General features: G+C 44.9%; 1 protein-coding gene across 4 annotated transcripts in view; it reads left to right on the forward strand.

The window, feature by feature from the left end:
* Positions 1-6,842: 6,842 nt before the first annotated feature.
* Positions 6,843-23,786, forward strand: part of LOC108501786 (potassium voltage-gated channel subfamily A member 5-like) — a 28,416-nt gene continuing 11,472 nt past the window's right edge. For 2 of the 4 annotated variants that reach the window (XM_017824017.1, XM_017824018.1), the window contains exons 1-2: positions 6,843-10,239; positions 10,591-10,861. In XM_017824017.1, the coding sequence (XP_017679506.1) occupies positions 6,843-8,750 (1,908 nt within the window). In that variant the 3' untranslated portion in view covers positions 8,751-10,239; positions 10,591-10,861. The remainder of the gene's footprint in view (positions 10,240-10,590; positions 10,862-23,786) is intronic. The other 2 variants (XM_017824019.1, XM_017824020.1) reach the window with 2 other exon arrangements.

Consider the following 23,786-nt stretch of genomic DNA (forward strand, 5'->3'; position numbering starts at 1 on the left):
AATGGTTTAACTTTATATAAGCATGAGCATGAAGGAAGTTGGACATTATGTTGTCTGGCTGGACAAGTCCCTTCACTGTCCTGAAGTGAAAGAAGGCATTTTCAGCACTTTCATCCTAAGGAAGTGCAGCAAGAACCACCATGTACCATTTTCTGGAATGCTTATTTGCCTTTGGTTGCTCTCATAACAACAGAGAACTTTTAATGCATGAAGACTACTTGGTATTGCTCCTGATAGGTGCCATAATTTTACTAGAATGAATAGACTGAGGTTCCCTATTCAGAACATTTTTCCCCCAATTTTTTATTATTTTTAATATTATTATTTTAAAATTTTGCTTCTCATCAAACATGAAGAGTTTAACAACACCATAAGCAACCACCTCCACTACCTAATATTTGTATAAATACCAAATTATAAAGTCGATTCATTGCCTAGTGCAGGGCTGCATAGCTCCACTGACTTTAACACATTATTTATTGGCTTCTGTTTTACTCCTAAATCCATTACAGCTAGGATTTTGCACTTATATTCATCTTCAGACAGTTAAATACTGTTAAAGTTTTGATGTGGCAGTGCTTTGAAGAGCCTAAATTCAGATTTTAAACTACGAAGTGGCATTTATTTATTGCACTCTGCTTTGTTGACTAAAACTAGTAGTATGGAGTAGTGATATTTTCACAGTTGAAACACAAAGGTCGTGAAGGAGAGGATTAGAATTGGTAACATGGTGCATTGCCATTGCCAAGCCAAATCCACCTTGAATGTAAAAAAGTCTGACTCCACTGGGAATGTCCAGAGGACTAGAGCTAGTCTGAACCACAATGACACATCTTAAACATCATTCCTTTAATTTGAGTAGTCTTTCTTCTGATTGTTACTGGTGAGTATGGAAAGCAGAGCAGGGCTTATTTTTACAACTGTGCAAGTTGGTTTTCTCCCTGTCAAATATTTTTCCGTGCTAATTACTAAATAAATGATCCTGCTTTTGCATACTGGAATTCTACTTTTGTTAGAATTTTAAGTAGCAAACCTCTGGGTGGGTCCCTCATTCTTCCCTTTCACTTTAGTTGGAAAGGCAGGAAAAAAAGACCTGCACTGTATCTCACGTACTGTGCTCATTTTGAGGATTTCCCCTGGGGCCTCTCCAGCACTGAAGACTCAGTGCAAGCAAAGCTGTTTCATTACTCCTGTCCGCTTAAATACTCACAACCCTCTCTTGCTTAAACCATCAGTACATTGAGCCCTCTCATTTCATGGTAGAACATAATTTCCTGCAGCTGAGTGAATGATCTGTGCTTACAAAGCAATCTAATGCTCTTTCTCACGTGCATGAGGGGATCATGAGTAGGTCCCAGCTTCAGTTTCCCCTCACATAAACTTTTTCAGATTGCAGTTACTGATTTCAAAGGCTTCACTAATAATTTTACACCAGAGTAAGCATCACATATTTTGATTTTCCTTGATTCATTCATAATTCACAACTGCTTAAAGATTAGAAATGAGCAGGAAATTTGAATGAGATTACTCCATGCTTTTGCAAATCCACTGCTTCTTAAAATGTATAAATTTGTAAACATGCCATCTAGTTTGTTTTTTTTTTTAAAGCAACCTGTGCAGCTGAATTTGTATCTGTGTATGACAGAGCTTCCTGTCATGGATTCTGGAGTGTGACTGGCCACATAGCTGGTAACAAAATACAAAAGTGTGAATTTGTCACCTGACAACTTGAAATAAATGACTGGTCACCTAAATCAGACACCACTGACAGTATTTGTCCTAGACATGCAACCTTTCATCTACCTGTTCCTGTCCCTCTTCCTCACAGCCTGAATGAGGGGCCTGATCTTGCATTTTTGAATTGGTAAGAGCTTTTTGTCAGTGTCACTTGAATGCCATAGGATGAAAATGAAGTATTTTCTGTTGATTGATAAGGAGGGATTAAGTCTGCCCAGAAACACCACAGAGGAATAGGCATTGGAGTGGAGTACAATCCTTACAGAAGCATTGATGCAAGCAAAATTCACTTGTGAGAGTATTTGCACTAGCAGGGAAGATAAAATTGGATTGGTGTATCTGAGTGGCTCTGCAGGTCTTGATACTTTATTCCTTCAGAGTTCACTTACTTGTCTTCATTCTGTTTTAAATTGTGTTGTCACAGTTGGAACTGTCCACCTGGGCCATTCTGTTGTAACAAGAGCAAAAACTTGAGAGTACAGGTATGTGCCCCTGGATTTAGCAGAAAATAAAGGCTGGGGTGTTACTCAAGCTTAACATGACATTTAAGGGCAGAGTTGTGTGTAAGTCTCCCCCTTATAAAATGTGGGTCATTATAGTTCTTAGAGTAGTTTACATGAACAAGATGTAAAGCATAATGGAAGTAGTCTGTTTAAATGAATAAGCTTGATATCTGCTAGTGCTCAGCATCTTTCCTGCTGTTCCAGTCAATGTAAATTATGGATGTTGTGATCAAATTACTTTTGAATTAACCAGACCATTTACTCAATGCTTACTTTCTGTCTGAAGATAAATGAGAGGGATACTCATTTTAATCAAAACAAAATACAGAAAAGAAAATCAATTATTATTTAATGTTTTTTCCATCCCTGTGTGATGGAAAGTTTCCAGAGGAACCTGGGCTTAAAATTGCAAAGCAAAGGCAGGAACGTGGTTGGGTTTTAACTATTGGATTTTTATATAGTATCAGAAAATATAGTGGTGTGTGTTTTTTTTTTTAAAGGCAAAAGAATTACTCTAAACAATTAATCAAACAAAAGCAGAATACAGCAGATTGCTTCGTACAAAAAATAAAAATCTATGATAGAGGTGTAAAACACCTACTAGCCAACAACCCTATATATAGAACAGTGTGAATTTGCTGAATTCATTAATGAATAACTTCATGGATTAGGGCTTGATAGATGGAGTGCTCACATCCAGATGTTTACTGTGATTTTTTCAATGGCCTTGTAGTTAATCCTCCTGAACAGGAAATACGAGTCTTTTCCCTGGGGTCTCTCCTGGGGACTGTGGCAGTCTCTCTCTCTGGCCTGAATCATCTCAACACAGGATCAGGCTGCAAGGAATTAACCAAGTGGCGGGGGCACGGATTTGCCTTTAACCCCTTCGGTGTCTTCTCGGCTTCACATGATTTCCTCACCATCTGCCACAGTGGCACTGTTATTTAGTCAACACATGGAGAAGAAAAAAAAAAAGGAGTCACCCCATGAGGCACATTAGTGGGGTCCCTGTCTCCTGTGGGGAGACACACGGAGCCCCACTGCCACAGAGAAGCAAGGGGGCTGTGGGCAGATTAAGCCTTGAGGCTGGTGTGCATCTCTCCACATCTCAGCATTTTGTATTTATTTTTGTGATGCTGCTACTCATTGTCAGTCATAGGGATGGCCCAAGAGGGAGTATCTGTGAAAAGACTGGTTGACCCTAAGGTGTCCTTAGTCAGGTGCACCAGAGGGTGTGTAGTGTGTGTGTAGGTGTGTTTGGGTGTGGGTAGGTAGAATCACAGGATCACAGAATGCAGGAAGGGGACCTTAAAGACCATCTCATTCCAACCCCCTGCCATGGGCAAGGACACCTTCCACTATCCCAGGTTGCTCAGAGCCCCATCCAACCTGGCCTTGGACACTTCCAGGGATGGGGCAGCCACAGCTTCTCTGGGCAACCTGTGCCATAGGCGCATATTTTTCAGGTCCCTGACATGATGGCTCTGCTGGGCATAAGGATGTGATCCTTGTTTTCTCCCCATGGAAGTGTTGGTAAGGTAGTGTTGTGAGTACAACCTGCCTTTAGGTGAAAGAGAATCTCTGGCTTGGGCAGCATTTTTTCTGCAAAACTTGTATGAACCGTTCCTAGGTATTAGTTGGCAAAGTAGGGAATCTTAAAAGAATTGGATTTAGGCCGCCCCTTGATGCTGCCTAGCCAGGTGAGTCCCACTTTTCCAGCCTCAGGAGAAAACCTGCAAATGAGGCTGTGGGATAAGTCACTAATGCCATTGTGTGGAAAAGATGGGGGGGGGAAGCAACATCCCAGTCACAGGACAGGACAATAGGTGTTATAACTGGATTAGGAGATCTGAGTGGCAGTGGGAGATGGAGAGAATGCTAAATTTTGGTGTGGGTGTGCTGGAGGGTTAGGGACTGATTTCATGTGTGCAGGTGCTCAGGTTGGAAGTACTTTTGGCTAAATCACAAGTATGGGGACAAATAAAGTCTTTATCAGGGAGTGCCTAATTAAAACATTAACAGCACATCTCAGCACTTGATATGTTTCCCTATTCTGCATGTCATTTTTTCTCTCCAGTATCTTGGCTTTCTGCTGGTAGGACTGCTCTTCAAGAAAGAGTTTGGGGTGTTTACACCAAACTCAAAAAATGAAGTCTATTAAGCAAAAATTGCCCTTTAAAACTCCCTGCTTGGAGCAGATGTTTCTTCCCCTTTAACATCATCCTCCCCCTTTTTCTTCACCCTTTTCTCCCTACTTCCTTTGTACCCACATCTGCAGATACCATACTAAATTCTCAGAACTGGTAAAGCTGCAAAATAGTCACAAGTTACTCAAACGTTATACAAGCAGCTGTATTTTCCTGAGATATCAATTAATAACATACGTTTTCTTCATAGGGTTTTCTGTGAGGCTTTCATCCTGATGAATTTGGGCAAGTCTTTCTCTGCACTTTAGCATAATCCCATCTGCCTGCAAATTCAGGATGTGAACACCACAATGCAGTATTTAGAAAGGCTAGAAACCTGGTTTGAAGGGAGAATTTAAATTCAGCGTAATCTCTCCCAGGCGCTCCCTATTATTGATGAAGGAATGACATAATGGATACAACCATTTGAGAGGCAGCAAGTTTACTAGCCCTCTGTGCACTTTATTGTGCTCTCTGTGGTGCCCATCATCACAAATGTCTGGGGATGTTTCCTCTTGAAATATTATTATTCCTGAGGCAATGTTTGGAGGGAGAATGCCTTGCATTAAAGCAGCTGACAGAGCTGGAAAACCAGATTAATTTTGCAGTGTGGAAGCCCTTCTTTGGTTATAATCCCTGACATTCCTTGGCAACAGATCAGCTACTACTTGTTGGAGTGCACAGGTGTGTTTATGGTGTGTCTGTATTTATTGTGGACTTTGCTAGTCCCAAGGGCTGTTATACTACATTTTGCAAATTTGATACATTATTCCATTAAATAGCTTTAAATCAGAGGGCTGTTCTTTTCAAAGAGGCTGCTCTAGAAACTTATCTGTAACTTTGCTTCTAGGAATTACTTGTGTGAGTAAAGAGGTCCTTTACTTCACTGGCACGGTGGCAAAACAGGTCAGTGATTCTGTACTCAGTTCTCAGAGGTAAATTACAGAACATGGGCAAATCACCAGTTACAGAAACTATTTAATGCAATTGTGGTTTTCTATTTTGGCACTGCCTTTAATATCTTTGGGCATATTTAATACACAGAGGTAATGTTTTAAATTAAGGGAAAACCGCTACGCACGGTGAATGTATGTAAACTGCTTGATGGAGCTATGAATATTACCATAAGGATTCAGGAAAAATGTCTCTGCAGTGATGCCAACTGGAAAGCAAAACTTAATTTCATGTTTACACTCGATTTTGTTAGAAACCCAAAAACGCCACAAGAGTGGAGTGGTGTATATGCAGATAGGTTCTCATCCTATGGTATTTATATACATATTTAGTATATTCACTGGTAGACCTTGAATAGAATAAATGATTTCATGGTTTGAATACAGAAAGTGAGATCTTAGCATGGACTGTATTACTGAACTGTAACTGAAGTCATTGTGCAAAGCTGCTTCAATTCCTTTTCTCTAATGAAATGTGCATCTACTGAAATGTTTCAGACTTGGATATGGGTTTAAGAATGCATCACAGGGAGAGAATAGCCCCGTTTGCAAACGCTCACATAAAGGTAGAAATGTTGTCTGCTGGCATGGGAAGCACCTTTTGGAGCTGCACTAATTCCATGAGAAACCGGGGGGAGGAGGAGAGGGGGAGAGCAACCGCAAATCTAAATAAAAATACCCAATCCCTTCCTTTGTTCTCATTCCACTGGGAAAAGCGCGGGGGCAGATACACGCCAAGAGGCGCCAGGAATCCCCGGGGCTGTCGGTTCTGATTTTCATTAGAGGTGAGTGGGGGTTTGCAGCTGCGCGCAATCCCTTTAGCGAGCAAATCCACGCGTGGGGGGCCGCTCCGTAATCCCCGGGCGCGGCGGGGGCGAGGGCTGGGGGAGCGTGCGGGAGCCCCGGGGGGCGGAGGGCGAGCTCAGCCCTCCCTCCCCGGGCACAGGTACCCGCGGCGCCCGCCTTCCCGCATCCCCGGAGCGCTCCCCGCGCCGCGAAACCTGTGGGCATCCCCAGGGCACGTGTGGGAATCCCACGGTTGGGACCCGCTCCCAGAGCTCATCCGCGACTCGACGCGGATCCCTTTTGGTGGGGCGGGGCGGGGCGCGGTGGGATAGGATGCGCGGCATCCCGATGGTCCCCGGGGGATGCTGGCGCTGCCTGCACGGGGGCGCGGAGCAGGAGGGATCCTCTTTGACGTCAAGCGCCCATAATATAATGATCGCTCGTTCATATCCGGGTCCCCGGGCGGCTCCCCCGGGCCGCGCTCGGCCGCGCTCGGCCGCGCAGTGAGGGGAGGCGGGTCGGGCAGGGCAAGGCAGGGCAGGGCAGGGCAGGGCAGGGCAGGGCGGCCGCCCGGAGGTGCCCGGCGGCGGCGGCAGCGGGGCCGGCGAGCGCAGCATGCCCGCCGCCTCAGACGCGCCTGCCTCTCGCCGCCGCTGCCGCTGCTGCCGCTGCTGCCCATGGAGATCGCGCTGGTGACTCTGGAGAACGGCGGCACCACGGCCATCGCGGGTGGCGAGGATGCCGCGGCCGCCGGCGGCCGGGCACGCTGGCGGGGCAACTTGCTACACATCGCGGGCTCGCCGCAGCTGAGCGACGGCAAGGAGGGAGCCCCGCCGCCCGCGCCGCCGCCGATGCCACCGCCGCCGGGGGACGAGGAGCCCGAGCGGCCCCCGCCGAGGGACGAGGAGCCCAAGCGGCCCCCGCCGAGTCCCCGCGGGAGCGGCCCCGAGGAGCGGCGGGCGGAGGGACGCGCCCCCCCCGCGCCGCCCCGGCCACCGCCCCGCGCCCCGCGCCCCGGCGCGGACGTGGGACCCCCGGAGGAAGGGGGACACCGCCGGGGCATGGCCATGGCAGCGGCGGGAGACGAGGAGGAGGAGGCGGCGGCGGCGGTGAACCCGGGCGCCATGCACCACCAGCGGGTGCTGATCAACATCTCCGGGCTGCGCTTCGAGACCCAGCTGGGCACCCTCAATCAGTTCCCCGACACGCTGCTGGGGGACCCGGACAAGCGCATCCGCTACTTCGACCCGCTCCGCAACGAGTACTTCTTCGACCGCAACCGGCCCAGCTTTGACGGCATCCTGTACTTCTACCAGTCCGGGGGAAAGCTCCGAAGGCCCGTCAATGTCTCCATCGATGTCTTCGCCGACGAGATCCGCTTCTACCAGCTGGGTGAGGAGGCCATGGAGCGCTTCCGGGAGGACGAGGGCTTCATCAAAGAGGAGGAGAAGCCCCTGCCCCGCAATGAGTTCCAGCGCCAGGTCTGGCTCATCTTTGAGTACCCCGAGAGCTCCAGCTCAGCCCGGGCCATCGCCATCGTCTCCGTGCTGGTCATCCTCATCTCCATCATCACCTTCTGCCTGGAGACCCTGCCCGAGTTCAGGGACGAGAGGGAGTTGCCTGTGCCCCTGCCCCCACAAGGTGGAGGTTTGAATGGCACCACCGGGGACTCCCCACCCATGCAGCCCCCCAGCAGCCTGGCTGACCCCTTCTTCATCATCGAGACCACTTGTGTGATCTGGTTCACCTTCGAGCTCCTCGTGCGCTTCTTCGCCTGCCCCAGCAAGCCCGAGTTCTCCCGCAACATCATGAACATCATCGACATCGTGGCCATCATCCCCTACTTCATCACCCTGGGCACCGAGCTGGCCCACGAGCAGCAGCAGCCTGGGGCTGGCAGCAGCAATGGGGGAGGGGGCCAGCAGCAAGCCATGTCCCTGGCCATCCTCAGGGTCATCCGTCTGGTCAGAGTCTTCAGGATCTTCAAGCTCTCCAGGCACTCCAAGGGGCTTCAGATCTTGGGACAGACTTTGAAAGCCAGCATGAGGGAGCTGGGCCTCCTCATCTTCTTCCTCTTCATCGGGGTGATCCTCTTCTCCAGCGCTGTCTACTTTGCTGAGGCCGATGACCCCGAGTCTCATTTCTCCAGCATCCCTGATGCTTTCTGGTGGGCAGTGGTAACCATGACTACTGTGGGCTACGGGGACATGAGACCTGTCACTGTGGGGGGCAAGATTGTGGGCTCCTTGTGTGCCATTGCAGGTGTGCTCACCATCGCCCTCCCTGTCCCTGTCATTGTGTCCAACTTCAACTACTTCTACCACCGAGAGACTGATCATGAAGAGCAATCTATCCTCAAAGACGAGCACAGTAGTGCTCAGGGCAGCACAGCGGGGGCAGATGCGAAGAGAAGACCCAGTACAAACTCTCTGAACAAATCTGTTGTGCACTTGGAAAACAGTGAGGAGTTCAACAATGGCACCAGCTCCATAGAAAAAGCCACTATCAAGGCGAAAAGCAATGTAGATCTCAGAAAATCCCTCTATGCTCTCTGTCTGGACACCAATAGGGAAACAGACCTGTAAGGAGAGGAGAGAGTTAGAGTTCAGAGATGTAGAAAGATTTACTGGTGTCAGAAACTTGCTACTATAATTATTCTTTTAGTACCAATTAGTTTTTTAAGTCAGGCTGTATTTTCTAAACTGATCACTGTCCTGAGCAGTCCTCCAGGAATACATGTTTTTATGTTCTTTTTCCATGACACAAAGGGTCACCTATTTTTAAAGTAGACTAAGAATAAGCTACGCTCCATGATGCAGGAGCTGGTAAATTATGACAGTAAAAAATCTAATTTGTAGAAACTTACTGTAGCAAATGGTGGTTGGTTTTAAATGGGTAATTTGTAACCAATTCAGTTGCTCCAAGTTTAGTATTAAAGAGTTGGGGGAGATGTGTGCGTGGAGAATGAATGGACTGGGGGGGGAGGGAGGTTGAGGGCTTTTGTACTGTAGTTTCAAATTGAAATAATTCCAATATATTTTATATCTGTATGAGTGTATTTATGGTTGAGAGGGGATTTCTTATTCCTGTGAAATATGACATCATTAAAGCACTAGGAACATTAGCAGATCAGCACTTTCAGAGTTTTCCACTTGTGATCAATACAGATCTGGTTATCCTGTATGTGAAGTGAATTTGGTGCTTTGAACCCTATAGCAGAAAACTTCTGTTGTCTTGATATGTTAGTTTCTTGTGAGCCTTAAATTATTAAATATTGTAGATATACTTCTTTATAAATAATTTTATTACCTTCCTGTTTCAGAATTTCTAAATAATTCAGTCATGTGCTTACTGTCCCCACCCTGAAAGTATGTGCAGCTTTTTTTTTTTGGTAGTTTTAGAGTTTTATACCTTTGTTATATTTTTGAGACTGAAAGTATCTTTTCCGTCTGCTGTTACTGGTTTCTATCCAAGTGCACAACAGATCAAAAGCATGAGGGAGTGGACAGACATAACAAGAAAGTAGAATATCAGTGCAATATCTGCAAAACTGTTTTCGTTGTATGCTCCAGATTACTTTGGCACGTGTATCAGTCACCTTTATGTATGCACACACCACTTGTGTACACAGTTCACTGGTTTTAGTGATAACAGACTGGGAATGGATGGCACTTGAGGAGTCTAATGTGGCAAGCCGTGATACTTCAATAACCATTGCGTGGCTTATATCTCAGACTGGGATGGAGAGCATCATCTTTCATCAGAACACATCCTCGTTTGCTTTTTATTTCCAAACAAAACCTTCTCAGTGCTGTGGATTTTACAGTTAAGATGACGTTGAAGGACGAGTGACACATTCATTGTCTTCATCAGCGTGGTACAGTTTGCTAGTGAAGACTGACACGAAGTTGCTCCTTTAACTCAAAGAGCTGTGTTACCTTTTTTCTTGCAAAGGACATCTCTGTTTCCCCCTCAAACTCCTGTTTTATTGCTGAAGGATGTTCCATGCCTTTCCCACACACAGTGGCACAGCAAGACTAACAGAAAAAGAAGGCTTGGATGTCAACACTCCAGGTTTGTTTCTGACAAATTTTCTAATATAACTAAGTAAATCTCAGTCAGGATTATAATTTATGCAAGTACCTCAGATGTATGTACTGCCATAAATTTAAATCAGCTTTGCAGAGCAGCGCTCTGACATTCTCTTTAGCCAGACACAAATGCTGCTTCCCTGCCCCTTACTGTAGCCTCTAAAGATAATGCCCAAATGCATCATGTTTTTTTTCCTTCCTATTCAGTAAAATAAGTGCCAAGCAAGTCGTATTTTTCATGAATACAGAGCTCAGCCCAAACCCCTGGGGTGAGAGGAAGGATGTTGAATCTGATAATAGAGAACAGCATCTTTCACGTTAATTTTAGGTGTAGGTTTCTTGTTTATTTGTTTATTTAGGTGGGATGTGATGCCATAATACGCTGAGAAGCTTCAACAAGACTGACAGGCAAAGTGTCCCGTGCAGCTGCACTCCAGTCTCAGGCAGATCTCCTGTTTGCTTTGATGGGAGTTTTTGCATCAAAGGGAAGTGCAGAATCAGCTCTCTGGGGAGGCTGAATCTAAGATGAAACAAAGAAGTGCTATAATTCCCTGTTGCACATGCTGAGATCTAGATCACTGAAGAACTTAAAGCTTTTTGCTCAGGTGAGTAGTTTGATTTGCTTTCACCAATCAAATCCATCTGACTCACCTGAAGAAGTACCAAGCAATTCAGTGAGTCTTTTAGGATAAAATGTTGGGTTTGTCTTTCTGTAACTACTCCCCCCAGCTTCCTGATCAGTTTTGCCAGCCAGAGTTTGGTCTTCCAATTGCATGTTGTGTTGAATTGGACTGTCAGCTCCTCCGAGCAGGGACAATGTGTTCATAACAATCCCTTGTTTCACAGTAGAACCCTGCATATGGATATTAGTGATCTGAATTACATCACTGTAGTTATTGCATTTAGTGGAGTAACACTAAGCTGATGTAGGTTAAAAAGAGATCAGGGCTATGGGGGGTGGGATGAGCCGATCTTAAAGCCCACTGGTGATCTAAAGGGAAGACTTTGTCTTCCTCCCTCCTTTTCAGTTTTCCCCTTCCCACTGTGTGCCCTTTTGTTGCTTACGCTGAACTGGTTCTGTCCTTGTGGAAGTGCAAGCGCTGCCTTCTCTTCCAGGAGCTGCTTGAGCTCACTCACCTGACAGAAAATCCAATGCGGCAACAACAAAGTAGATCTTTTTCTGTCAAATTAGTGAGTTGGAAAGCAAGTGAGTGCCAGAGCCAGTGAGAGGAAGGGATGGGAGAGGTCAGTGGTGCAGGGAAGTGGGAAGCAAGGGGGAGTGAAATCCTCACCCTTCTGTGGCAGTGAACTGTGACATTTTCAGGGCTGCTTGTTAAACCCTACTTCATGTTTGCAGAGACACCATAGGACTAAGTCTTGCAAGGTGCTGAGGGCCTTTAACTTCCCATGAGAGCCAAGCTGCTAAATTCATCTTCAGATTCTAGCATATAGAATCACAGAATGGCTTGGGTTGGAAGGGACCTTAAAGATCATCTTGTTCCAACCCCCCAGTCAACCTTGTCCCCAAGGCAGGGACAGCTTCCACTAGACCAGGTTGCTCAGAACCCCATCCAACCTGGCCTTGAACACTTCCAGGGATCCACAGTTTCTCTGGGCAACCTCTTCCACTGCCTCACCACCCTCACAGGGAAGAATATTTTTCTAATCTCTAATATGTGCCCTGCCACAACTGAGAGTAGAGTTTGTCCAAACAAAAACCAAGCCTAGTGAAAGCAAAATACCCTGACTGCTGCAAAGAGTTCTGTACAAACTTGTCAAATCATTCCTCAGCCTTCAGTTTGAATATACTGTGTTTTGCCATAATAATGCAACAGAACTTTCCAATAAAAAGAAAAACAATTGTTCTCAAAATATGGCTGAAAATATTTTTTTTGCTTGTGTTTCTAAAGAGTTATCAAGCACAGTTCAGGCAAACTCGGCTTTGACACCTTCTTTACAAATAATGCATAATTTCTATTGGCTTTTAAGGCAGTAGAGAATTTGCTTTCTAGTGAGAGAGACTGCTGCCAAACACTGAGTGGTATGACCAGCAAGGCATTGAGTGTGGGCTCAGCTTTAAGCACATGCTTAAAGTAACATAGTGCTCAGCAGGTGTTTTTGATGGACTGATCTTTGAGACTGAGTTTTGAGATCAGGAGTTGGACTTTGATGATCCTTTGTGGGTCCCTTCCAACCCAGGGTATTCTGTGGTTATTTGAAGATGAACTACATACTGTGCTGAAACCTTGGCCTTCTCCTCAGACTTCGGGGCAAATATGTAAGTTTGTGGTACAGTTTGTGAGTTGGAAAAGAAGTGGTTCTGTAGCACACTGTGTTGGAAACACCAGATTGTTACTAGAAAGAGGGCCTGTTTCTGTAGCCACTAACTCATCAGAGCAGTCCTCTTGACATGATCCACTGATCCTGTCAGGATCCTGTCAGGATCAGTTGCAAACCAAGCAGCAGGATTATCTGCATGAAGAACTGCAATTTTGGCCTGGGTGAGGGTGTAATTCCACTTTTCAGCAGCGAGAACCTGCTTTTGCTGTAATAGATTTCAGGATCAAGAAGCTTCACTGGGCTCAGCAGGCAGCTGGTGTCCGTGCTTGGGATACAGAGAAGTGCAGAAGACACTAAATGATGCAAACTTCTGCCAGAAAAGAGTATGTGAGTAAGAGAGAACTGGGGAAATATGAAACGGGAAGAGAGTTTTGGCTGCATGTGCCAATTCTAAGCCCATTACAAGAAGGAAATCTGTTACCGATTTTATCTTAGCTGGCCTGGAATGAATAGCAAGCTGAATAAAACCTCTTTACCATATCAAAAGCATCAAGATAAGCTTAATGAATAGCAAATAATTGGAAACAGATAAAAATACCCCAAGCAAACCCAACTGAACAACAAACCCACACTTTTTTGTAAAGTCTTTTGACTTGGAGCTACAGCATGGAAGATTTCTCACCCCACACATGCTTACATGCCATAGTTACTAATGGCTTGTCATTTTGTGTGGGACAGTAGGTACTAAAATGGATTCTTCCATGTTGAGGATACTGAGGTGAATGTTCATTTGGGTCACCAGTAATGTAAGTTTAGTTTGCTTAACCTGGCCCCAAGGGGAGTCTGCATTTCCCTTCCATTTTTCCATCATTCTAAAAAAATGATAAAGCAGTAACTAGCAGTTATATAATACCATTCACCTCTGAGTGCTTTATGAACAATAGGACAATGATCTGTATACAAACAGGGTGAAGGAAAGGCTGTGGAAGGGAAGACAGAGCATTTCAAAGGGGGAGAGAGGTACAAATAGGAATGGGCTTGGCTGGACTGGGACATATAAAATGTAGATCTCAGGGAAGAGAGAGATTTACCCTGTGGTCTCTTGCTTGGCTCTTAGTGGCTCTGCAGGCAAAAGCTATGTGCCAGCAGCTGTGCACTGTGACCCATCTGGTGGGGTCACTGAACATAGAGGGGACCTAATGCTGCTCTGAACGGCACAAACAAATCCCTCTTTTGTGTGCTTTTTTCATTTGGACCCCGTAAGGAGAACATGGCACTTCTGCTGGCTGTTCCCTGGACTCTCATGATGCAAACACCCCTGTTCTGGTGGAGGTGGTGGCGATGGGGTTCTTGATCCACACTGCTCTGGAGCAGCTTGTCTTCTCCATGTGCTGACATTCACAACTCATTAGGTAACAAAGCAAATATAAGTGCACTTCCAGTCTCATGGATGATACATGTGCACACAAAAAGGCTTACTCTTCTGAAATATACCACAGAATCATTTAAATTGGAAAAGCACTCCAAGATCATCCAATCCAACCTGTGCCCATCCCCAACTTGTCCTCCAACCCGGAGCACTGAGTGCCACGTCCAGTCATTCCTTGGACACCTCCAGAGGTGGGGACTCCACCACCTCCCTGGGCAGCCCCTTCCAATGCTTAACCATCCTTTCTGTGAAGAAATTCTTCTTCCTGACGTAGTATCAGTGCAGCTCGTGCTGAGGTCAAACGGGGAGAGCGTTTATGGGCACGTGATGGTGCCACTGGGCCGTGGTGAGGGACAAGCTCCCTTCCTGACATCTGTTCCAGTCAGTTAGCAAGATGTCATGACAAGTCATGAAATTTGACAAGAGCCTCCAGGCTGACTGCTGCCAGACTTGGGGAATAATGAAAGGAGGGCTTTAAGCACCTAATCAAGACTTTGGCCTTGGTACTTGGCCGGTGGTGGGATCGGTGTGTTGTCAAGCAGTCCGTGTGTTGTCAAGCAGTCGGTGTGTTGGAGACACCTCAAAATAACAAGGTTGATCCTGTTCAGGACAGAGGGGCAGCAAGGAAACTGTGAGACAGAGTTTTAAGAGCATCTGCCTGCCTTTGGTGCAGCTTTAGCCTGTCATTGTGTGACCTCCAGCCTCATTCCGTAGGCTATCATAGCTACAAATGTCTAAAAAATTAAATAGAAAAGGTCTTTATAATAATAGAGTCTGTGAACAACCAAAGTTGTTGTTCCAAAATCATTCTGACAAGGCTTATGCCTTCAGCACCACTAAATATTTTTTAAGAATGTGTCATTTAGTGTATTTGTAGCTTTTGTAGTGTTTGCTTTGTGGTTGGTTGGTTTTGGGGTTTTTCTTTTCACTTTCTTGTTGTAGGCATTAACTGCTCCCCAGGCCTCCTTGCCTGCTTGTTAAAGTTCTGTTGCTCATGCCTAAATTTGGGACCTCAGGGTGCTGATACTCTTCAGTGAGTATCATGCTCTCTGACATCACTGTGTCAGTTTATAGGAGGAATAAACACAGAAATTCTCCAGGAGCTACCTGTGGGTCCATTGGCCAGAACATACTCCATTTCTGTATGATGAAACATTGTGAAAGATGTGGGTCTTGTGTCATTAAAGTCATATGAAATAAAAAGCTTTATGTTAATTGGAATAGGAAAATAGTAAAGCTCATAATGACCTGAGTAAAAAATTAATTGGAATTAGAAGCTGCAAAGAGAAATATCAACTTGTTTTAAGACAAAGAACAGCATTCAGACACAATTAGTTTATATATTGCAATGCTTTCTTACTTGTGTAATGTAGTAATGTAGTATCCTTATTTGGACTGCAGCGTCGTTTGTTTTCAGTGAATTTCTCCTTAGTTTGACTTGGTGTGACATGAAAATGAGGTTACCCTTTCCAATGGAACAATGTTGCTTTGAATTTTTAGGAAATTCACCTGATCTCCAGAAATGACCTGATCTAATAGTAACATTAATAACCTTCCTAGCTGCAACAAAATGTTTTCATTAGAGTGGGGGCTTCCCAGAACACATAATCTATATGATTATTGCAGAATTAATAATTTTCCAGATAGTATGTAGAATTTACCAACAGTAACCTGCAAAATTCTCTCCTGTATTAGTAATTCACTTTTATCAGGGGAATGTTTCCAAGTAAATCAGCACAGGTTTTAATACTTGATTGACAGGCTGGAGACAGAAAAGGAAGATATACTTTATTTCTGTGTTTCAACTATGGTGTGCCATGGAGACTGTAATTTACAATCTTGTGCTAAAATTCCTTCCTTTTTGTGGTTGCACTCCAATGGTGAAGTACCAGCACCTTTTCCCCAAAAAAATCTCACAACTATATACCAGGATTTTCCTTGTTCCCTTCAGAATTAGTAGGGATTAGTTATATGCTACTATACTTCATTTGCTCAGGCAAGTTCAACACATGGAAAACCTCTTCTTCTTCCTCCAGTTCCTCTCCTTCCTGCCTGTTTGTAAGTAGACTGGGGAGGCGAAAAATTATTTGAATTATGTAAGCAGTGTAGCCTTATAATTTTTTTCTGTCTTGTTTAAAACTGATTTGAAAATCCGCAGGAGTGTAATTGAGGGAAGGCTTTACCACGAATTTGCAGAGCAAATTATTATGGGTTTTTTATTTCAGAAAACACTATAATTTTCAAGGCAGTGCTGCATAAGAGGTTTATTTAAAGGAAGGTTAATGTGAAAATACATGTTGTTTTATTATGCAAGAGAATGATGCAAAGAAACAGTCTGCAAGGTGACAAAGATCATTCTGGGAAGGAATACCCTCTAGCTAAAGCTTAGCCACTGTGCTTTGAAGGAGACAATCTTCCTGAAGCCAAATAAGAAGCAAAGGCAAGAGCAGGAGTCTATAGCTGAGATATCAGTGCATTTGTCTAAGCGAGGAATGGTGGCTCACAGAGTTGTTTCTGGATTTCAGCCACTGGGCACAATACCTGCACAATATCTCTCAGGATCGTGTGTCAAAAGCTTGCTCAGTGCTTTGAAAGGAAGGATACAGGTACCCATCTTTAGGAGAGTGTGCTAAAGTGTGGATCCAAAGCAGACACTGGCATCTCCCTGCAGACTTGGGGGAGTAAGTCTCAGCAAATGACAAAATTTCTGCCAGATTCCCATTGCCCACTTGATCTCCACCCGAGTGATGCTGACAACTGATACCGACAACAGAGCAGAGGCTGAGAAGTTTAGGGCTTTGGAGCATGAGAGAGAAATCTCTCTGGGAGGCTTGGAAACAGTGTGTATTTCAAAATGGAATTTGCACTGCCTCTTGCTAGTGGAAAAATGGGGTAGGTTCTGTTCTTAATAAGGAAGCTGGATATTCCACTAAGGAGGAGATACGAATTCTCATAGACATCCTGACTGCATCTATATTAGAAAATGAAATGTGCCCAGGACCATTCCCTGGCACTGAGGCCAGCTGGCAGCAGCAGCCTGTGTTCATGCTGTTGGAGGCTCCCTCTGAAACAAGGTGTTCGGCACACAGCCTAGTGGGCTCTGTTCCTGGCCTCTGCTGATTCCCACATTGTGCCTAGGAAGTATTTTGGGAGACAGTTCTTGGGTACAGACTTACCACCGTGACCAGGAGCCTTTAACAGGGTAGTTGACTGTGATTAATTGCTTGGGAACATTCCCTCAAACTGTTTAGGTGGCAAGTGCAAATATAGCCCTGCTTGGATGCAGCATCTTGCCCTCAGGCAATTTCTTGGGAGTATCTTGAAAGCTCTACAGGTTCACCCTGTTGGTACCTTCTTACCTTAAACAATAACCAGTCTCTATTCACTGAGCACAGTTATTTCTCCCGAAATCTGTTCTCATCTAACTCTGCTTCCACCTGTGCTCATCTATATTCAACTTTACTAAAAGTCACCACACAAACCCCCAACTTTTCTAACTGCACATAGAGGAGCACAAGTGAGAGGGGGATACTGTTGCTGTGTTTTTTGACTGATTTTCCTGTTTGCACAGCCCTAGTGTAGGGTGTACCTTGTGTTTCACTCACTGCATCTTCTAATTCTGCTTGGAATCACAATTGAGGCCCTGGTGGCCAAGCACATTCCCTGGTCTTGCTTATCCATCAGACTGGACCATAAAATAACCGGAAATTAAAAAAAATATAAAGCAAAAAAAACCCAAACAACAAACCACCAAAACCAACCAACCAACCAAAAAAAAAAAAAAAGAAGGAAGGGTTGGACACACACTGCATGCAGTAAAGTTCATGGTCAGCCTCACCTGAACAATCTCCTGCAGATGTTTGCCTGGCCTCTCTGACATGGACAAGGCCCTTCTGTGCTGGTCCAGAGTGTTTTCACTGTGGACTAAGTTTCCTTACCTTTGCATTTGTGCTAAAAGGATAATTTGGTCCTAAACTAATTACAAGCTGAAAGGGAAACAACAAAAGGAAAAGATAAATATGTACTTTTGAGCATCACTAGATTCCACATGGCTTTGACTTCTCCAAATGCTTTGAGGGAGCCTCAGAAAAATGGGTATGCAAGGACTGGTATGAAAGCATCACTAAGCTTCCCTTACAAAATACTGGGATTTTGGATGTAACACTGGAAGCAAAATATTACAGGCATGTGTAGGTGTGTTTTAGGGCTATAGAAATCATGGACCACCCAGCAGGGGCAGGACCACCACTAGAATTCTTCTGTGACTTCAAAGTGATTCTGGATCCCAGCAGCTGCTCTGCTGAGGTCCCCAGGGACTGGATCATGAGTTAAATTCAGTCAGACTGAGAAGAAAGAGCACAAGTCTAGAAGTAAACTTCCACTTAAAATCTTTTCTGACACTGTAATCCATGGATCTTGACATCTCTAACTACAATAATTTAAGATGTTAGTGCTGTCAACCACACCAGCAAGTGAGTGAGAAGTAAGTCCCTCTGAAGGAACCACTAAAGACAGGTGAACCTATCAATGGGCTTCCCTTTTTTAGGGTTGGGGTTTTTTTTCCCAGGAGCATCCCATATGATATTCCACTGAACATAGTCCTTCTCCTGGTGACTCAGTTTTCTCCGTTGTCTCAGTCCTCTGACACAGGTTGTCATTCTTCAGTAGGAGTGGCAGGACAAGACCCCAGAGTACTGAAGGGCTCTTTAGTGATGGCAAATGTTCTGGACAATAGAATTTCAGAGGAATTCCTGATGTGGAGGTGGTTTCCTTCAGCAGATGAGTGGGCAGATGGTTTAGTGTGGGTGTCGTGTAGAAAAGGCCACCAGAATGTGGAGTCTGGAATGCCGAGGTGCCCCCTCTGGAAAGTCTGGTGAAAGTTTTTATGTCAGGGTATCAGTCTTTGAGGTCTGTTTCAACAATGAGTAAGGTTAAAAACTCTGTTTATCATATCTGTGAGTCAATACTTAAAGAGAGGATGCAGAGTTAAAATGCACGTGTAGAAAACATGTAAGATTTGCAAGGAAGTAAAGTGTAATACAAGAGCATTACTCCTTCTTGGAGGGAGGAAAATTCAATCATCGTGAAAGTGAGTGAGGGGGGGGAGGGCTTTCTATTAATTTCCCAGAGGGAGAGAAATTGTAAAGTCATTTTTGCAGCATTCATGGACAGTGAAATATAAATTTTAAATATTTCAGAAGAACATCTTGCTCTCTTTTCACTCCGTAGTTACAGATTAGTCCATTCCAGGAATCCTGTTCAGATAGACTCAAGGCCTGCAGTCACATCCTTTGTTTTCCTTGATTCCTGACAGACCAAATTAAATGGAGATCTCTCCTAACAGCGATAAAATGCTGATGGCATGTGGTGTGAGGACAGTGTGGAAACAATATTGCTTATTGCCTGAACTCAGCTTGCAAAATGGCATCAGGGCATGTCCTGTCTACACAAGTCTCTCAGACAAAGCAGGTGATGCCGGGGAGGTGTGTGAAGGGTCTGAATTTGGAAGAGAAGATAATATGAGACTGATGACTGGAACAAAATGCTCAAGCCAAAATGCTTTCTCCCTGGGGAAGCTCTCCCACAGTCAGACGCTGTGCTGTTCAGCTGTCTGGATAAAATTCCAGGACTGCACATGGCTCTTAAGGTCCTGCCTGGGACTTTGTTTTGTTTGCTATTGGGTAACAAACCCAAACATACAGGAATAAGAACCTCACATACTATCCACTTCTCATCCCTGTGAAAGCCTTGTCTGACTTTCCAATGGTATTGTTAGGGGTGTAAAATCACTCTGTAAAATTTCCTCCTCTTGTTTGCATAGAGCCCAGAGACAGAACCCAGTGTAACATACTTCGAATTTGTTTTCCTTTTTAGAAGGGGCTTGTGTTTTGGATGTTTTTTTTTTCCCCTGGGCTAATGTACATCTGATGTCAGGCTTCCCAGATGAGAATGGTTAGACTGGTGTTGACATTTTTAGAAATATGTGCGAATGGAAAAATATCCTGGGAGTGCTGCCAGTGGCTGATTTTGTAAAGTTTTAGTCTCTGCTGAATAGGAATCATGAGCCAGGTACCTGCACTGAAAAGAAGCCTTACTCATAGAGTGTCTTACCCAGGTGTGTGCCCTGAATGCATTCTTTTTTTTAAGGAAAGGGCAGGAACGAATTCCAGCAGGCTGTGACTCATTACCCTTTCTGACCAGATGACAAACAGCCAATTAGCATCTTTCCCAAAGGGAAAGATCTTTCCCAGGAGCAGCAACAGGGAAAAGTTCTGGCAAAAAAAGGGTTTTCCAAGGTTTAACTGTGAGGGTAACAAAGTGGTTCAGACAAATCTGCCCAATCTGTGGCTGTTCCTTCCAGTTTGGTGCTGACATGACCGGGACAAAAACAGCGCAGAGCTGAGCTGATGTGCAGTGAATCAAACCCGCAGTTTTCCATTTCCCAGAGGGATGGTGGAGCTTGGAGGATGAGTGCTGCTGATTAATGATGCTATGAATGTCAGTAATTTTTATAGGTTTTGCATAGTGCTCACATTATCTGCCTCATCGGAGCAAATGTCTCGTTAGCAGCTCGTAGGCTCACGGGGGTTGCACAGGGGTTAAAGCAGAGTAGGACTGCTCTGGGGGTGCAATATCAGCTCGCTGAGAACAGATCCACTGTGTCTATATCCAGGTTTGCAGCCAGCTCCCGCTGCTTTGCTGGCTCTGTTGAGTTTGGATCTCTGTAGGAGCCTGGAGCCAGGAGCTGGTGCTTTTCACTGAGGCAAAACAGTTCTCAGTGAGTGGCAGGGCCTTGCAGCTCCAGTGGAGCTCAGTGCTGAGCCGGCTTTGCTGACTGGCAGCCTCCTGCCTCGGTGAGAAGCAGAATCTGCTGAGCTGCCCCATGGTCACTGGGGGCTCTCCTTGTGCTTTGGTGGATGCATCACAAGCTGCCTGGTGCATGGCAGGGTGCTTTTCTGCTTTTCAGCATCCTTCTTCGATCCGTCTCTCTGCTTCACAGAGGCTGCAGCTCTCTCTCATCATCATCATCATCATCATCATCTCCCTTCTGTTTGCCTTACACTCAGGTGTTGACAAGGCTGAGGGGATGTGGCTGTGCCCTGTGCTCCATACACCAGCCCATGTGCTGTGGAGCACATATTCTGGCCCTGGCAGCACTCCAAGGGTTGGATAATGCTGTGGATGACTCCCCCACACAGGGGCACAGAGGCCTAGTGGTGCCTCTAGGTGGGATGGCTCTCTCAGCCAAATTTGGCAAAAGGACACTGGCCTTGAAGAAGATGATTTCTTTCTACAGCTTTTGGAAAGGTAGCTGACTGCCTGGGGGAAAGAAAGACCAGAATTAAAACTACTTCTCTTTGACATTAGCTCTCCTAAACTGTTGCTCTATCGAAAAAGGACAGACATGGTGAATACAGACTCTTCTGAAGTGCTGCAAATACTGATAGATGGGATTTATAGAATAACAGCAAGAAGCAGAGTTGTGCTTAAAAATAAGGCAAACAGCGGCAGAGTTCCTTCCTTCCTTCCTTCCTCCCTTCCTCCCTCTTTCCCTCCCTTCCTCCCTCTTTCCCTTCCTTCCTCCCTCTTTCCTTCCTTCCTTTCCTTCCTTCCCTCCTTCCCTCCTTCCTTCCCTCCTTCCCCCCTCCCCCCCTTCCCTCCCTCCCTTTCAGTACATTTTTCAGACATCTAACTTGTTCTAAAGTGTGTTGTAACTGGGTAGGTGCAGGAGCGGAGGGAGAGAGAACTCTCATGATTTCAGTGAGTTTGGGGTCAGGTTTATTGTGGTCCAACACATGCCATCCTGGTGTTTGACAAGTTGAGGGAAAAAACCCATGGATTTAAAGCTTGTATCCTTTTCTGCAATGGTGAGCTTGGAGGGACAGGAGTAGACAGTAGAGTTTACAAGAAGGATGGATCTTTACTATTGGACTTTAAATGGGTTGGTTTAAATCTCTGCTTAGGAGACCTGCACAGCAGCAGCTTCTTTACCTCCTGAAGCTGAGTAATAGCTCATTCTGTTTGCTTTTCTAAGCATAAAGAACTCTGCAAAGAGTTGGTTGATTCTTACCTACCCACTAACCAACTGTCCATACCTATTATGGCACTGCTGGCATTTGTTGTAGGACTCTCTGGCCTGATTTGAGTATGGACAGGAAGAAAAACAAAGCATTGACACTATGTTGAGCCTTGTTAAGACTGGAACTGAGAAGCACAACTGAGCTCTAAACAACTTTCCAAGATCACACAATGCTGGGGTGCAGAAGAGTAGGGCCCGTTTCCTGGTGGGGAAACTAATACTTTAATTTTAAGGACCACGTGGTCACACTTTTTACCTACATATTTTATAGACATGAACTACAATGAAACTCTAAGGTGCACCCAGCCAAAATAACTGTCAATTTACTGCTCTCTAGTGGGATAAATGCACTTTTCTGTGTTATCTGCAAATATGTTTATCACTCTAATCACTAGACTTTACCCTTCTGGTCTAGCCAATGCAATCTGGTTTATTTATATTTTTATACTGTGTTCATCACAGATTGTCTGGATGAGACCCTTCCAATGATGTATAAATGCCATATAAAATGTGGCTAATAGCCCTCATATAGTGGTTCTCTCTTGGCAGTGAAGCAACTGGGGGGGGGTGTTAAAAAGAAAATATAGGTACTTATATATTAACACTATGTGATTTCTGAGAAAAAAGTAGGAAGGAATGTGCTGTGAGGAGTGACTGAGGTCTCCTGGTTTGTCTAGTTTGGAGAAAAGGAGGCTGAGGTGCTGATCTCTTCTCCCTGGTATCCAGGGATAGGACACATGGGAATGGTTCAAAGCTGCACCAGGAGAGGTTTAGGACATTAGGACACATTTCTTTACCAAGAGGCTGGTCAGACACTGGCACAAGCTTCCAGAGAGTCTTAAACCTGTCAGCGTTTAAGAGGCATTTGGACTATGCCTTTAATCATATGCTTTAGCAGTGAGCCCTGAAGTGCTCAGGCAGTTGGCCTGGATGATCATTGTAGGTCCTTTCTAACTGAAAATATTCTATTTTCTATTTTTCTATTCCATTTTCTAGAGCTATGAATCACCCAGGAGAGAGGGCAGTTGTACTTGATTGGTTCACATTGATTCACAGGGTTAGAAGGCATTTGATCTGCTGCCATTGTTAAGAGAGACAGCAAAATTTTGTCATCGGTGTGGTGATGGATTTTTTGTGAAATCAGTTCAAAAATGGTGGTGAAATCTCTTAAAAGAGGGTGATGGAATCTGTTAAAAAATGGTGATGCTTGCCTGACCAGACACTATCAATACTTTTGACTCTAAACCATGCAAAACATACAGTATTTTTAGCAGACCAGTGGTGAACAGCAAGAGCCCCATATTTGAAATCTGATTTTTAAATTAATCGTGTGATGCCGTGAAGTCTCACTCGTGATTGTTGAATACTCAGCCTGTGCTACTCTGTAAAAATCAACCTTATTTTGAAAGAAATGCTGTAGAAGGGCTGCAAAAGAGGGGCAGAGGCCCAAACATGCTCACCTTGAAGCCAGTCAGGACTTCCAGGGTCTAGAAGAATCTTCAGTGGAAGCTTTGTGTTTGTTTTCCCTTTATATTCTTTTACCACTGCAAAATAAACATAACAGTCTGCTTCAAAACAAATAAAAAATAATCTGCCATTTTTCTCCTGGCCATTTTGAAATAGTCTGCCCAAATAGCCAAAGAATGGCATGCAGGCAGTTTGTGAAATCATTTTGCATGAAGGGATTTCAAAAAGCTTCCCCAAAAGCCACCTACAAGTTATTAACTCACATTTGGGAACC

The sequence above is a fragment of the Lepidothrix coronata genome, unplaced genomic scaffold, assembly GCF_001604755.1.
Source record: "Lepidothrix coronata isolate B3197 unplaced genomic scaffold, Lepidothrix_coronata-1.0 Scaffold107, whole genome shotgun sequence".
NCBI classification, from domain to species: Eukaryota; Metazoa; Chordata; class Aves; order Passeriformes; family Pipridae; genus Lepidothrix; species Lepidothrix coronata.